Source organism: Sciurus vulgaris (assembly GCF_902686455.1).
Source record: "Sciurus vulgaris genome assembly, chromosome: 12".
NCBI lineage: Eukaryota > Metazoa > Chordata > Mammalia > Rodentia > Sciuridae > Sciurus > Sciurus vulgaris.
The window spans coordinates 25,032,659-25,034,182 of NC_136473.1; the positions used below are offsets into that span (position 1 = coordinate 25,032,659).

General features: G+C 44.8%; 1 protein-coding gene across 1 annotated transcript; it reads right to left on the reverse strand.

Annotated features, from left to right (window-relative positions):
- Positions 1-203: 203 nt before the first annotated feature.
- Positions 204-1,002, reverse strand: LOC306641283 (high mobility group protein B2). The gene has a single exon (XM_079106345.1). The coding sequence runs from the start codon at positions 825-827 to the stop codon at positions 219-221; it is 609 nt and encodes a 202-aa protein (XP_078962471.1). The 5' UTR covers positions 828-1,002; the 3' UTR covers positions 204-218.
- Between the last annotated feature and the right edge of the window lie 522 nt (positions 1,003-1,524).

The following is a 1,524-nucleotide window of genomic DNA, read 5'->3' on the forward strand; positions in this document are numbered from 1 at the left end:
GAAGCTTTAAAATCTAACTGTATGTAGTAGCCCTTCAAAAAGCTACAATCTGCATTTTTAAAAAAGTATTTTCTCTACAAAGAATCTTATCAACTATACAAAAATCTGTACAGTTTTTATACTGAAGCTAATGTTGAGCTGCACTTGAATTCACATTCTTAGCAAAACAGTTGCCTGAGCACACACATACTCCACACACATCATTACAGGACAGCCATTTATTCTTCATCCTCCTCCTCTTCCTCCTCTTCTTCCTCTTCATCTTCTGATTCACTCTTCATCTTTGAGCCTGTTGGCCTGCCAGGACCCTTCTTTCCTGCTTCACTTTTGCCCTTAGCACGGTATGCAGCAATATCCTTTTCATATTTCTCCTTTAGCTTAGCTGCTTTCAGTTCATATGGCTGTTTATCTTTGGCTGACGGCTCAGACCACATTTCACCCAGTTTTTTTGCAGTATCCCCAATGGACAGGCCTGGGTGTTCACTTTTGATCTTTGGGCGATGTTCAGAGCAAAACAGGAAGAAGGCAGATGGTGGTCTCTTAGGAGCATTGGGATCTTTCTTCTTTCCTTTCTTATCACCTTTGGGAGGAACGTAATTTTTCATCTCCCTGTCATAGCGAGCTTTGTCACTTTTTGCCATATCTTCAAACTTCGACTTTTCCTTTGCAGACATGGTCTTCCATCTCTCCGAGCATTTCTTGGAGAATTCGGCGAAGTTGACGGAGGAGTCCGGGTGTTTCTTCTTGTGCTCTTCCCGGCAGGTCTGCACGAAGAAGGCGTAAGAGGACATTTTGCCCCGCGGCTTGTTGGGGTCTCCTTTACCCATGGTGGCAGCCGCGCTCTACCTGGTGGGAGCTTTTCCTCAGAGTCCCGCAGAGCGGCCGGATCCGACAGAGAAGCTTCCTTCCCTGGGCTCCGGCGTGAACTGGTTTATCGCTAACGCAATCCTCAGCCTCTTGTTTTGCAGAGTTCTTCGCGCCACGGCAACTTGACGAGTCCCGCCACAGACCACACCCCCACCCCCCTTTTTTTTTAACTAATGTGGAAACCAATACTCAAGATGTTTAGTACTTTTCTCGGGGTAATTCATTTAATAAGAACTTGTTGAATTAAAAAAACCAAAAAACATTAATTTCAGCATGTTGGTTAGAACTTGGGAAGATTTTTATCTCTCAATGGGCAATTGAATTGATTTCTACATTTGGACTTTAAATACTTTACTATTATGGCTTGCACTTGGAATGTTCTCTGAAAGTTCACGTGTTGAAGACTTGGCCTTCCATACAGAAATATCCAGAGGTGGTGCTTTAGGAAAGTCTTTGGATCATAAAGACTGTAGCTCATCAATAATTTGAATGGAGGATTGGGAAGAGGTGAGAGCTGTAGGAAGGGGAACACAGCTGGAGGAAGTAGGTCACTGGGGGGGGGGGCGTGCCTTACAGAACTATATCTTGTCCTTGACTCCTTCCTTGCTCTTTGTCTCTGCTTCCCAGCTGCCATGAGCTGAGCAGCTTTCCTCCACC

What these genes read in the sequence shown, in the direction of transcription:
- LOC306641283 (XM_079106345.1), bottom strand. Translation starts at nt 827, where the DNA reads ATGGGTAAAGGAGACCCCAACAAGCCGCGGGGCAAAATGTCCTCTTAC.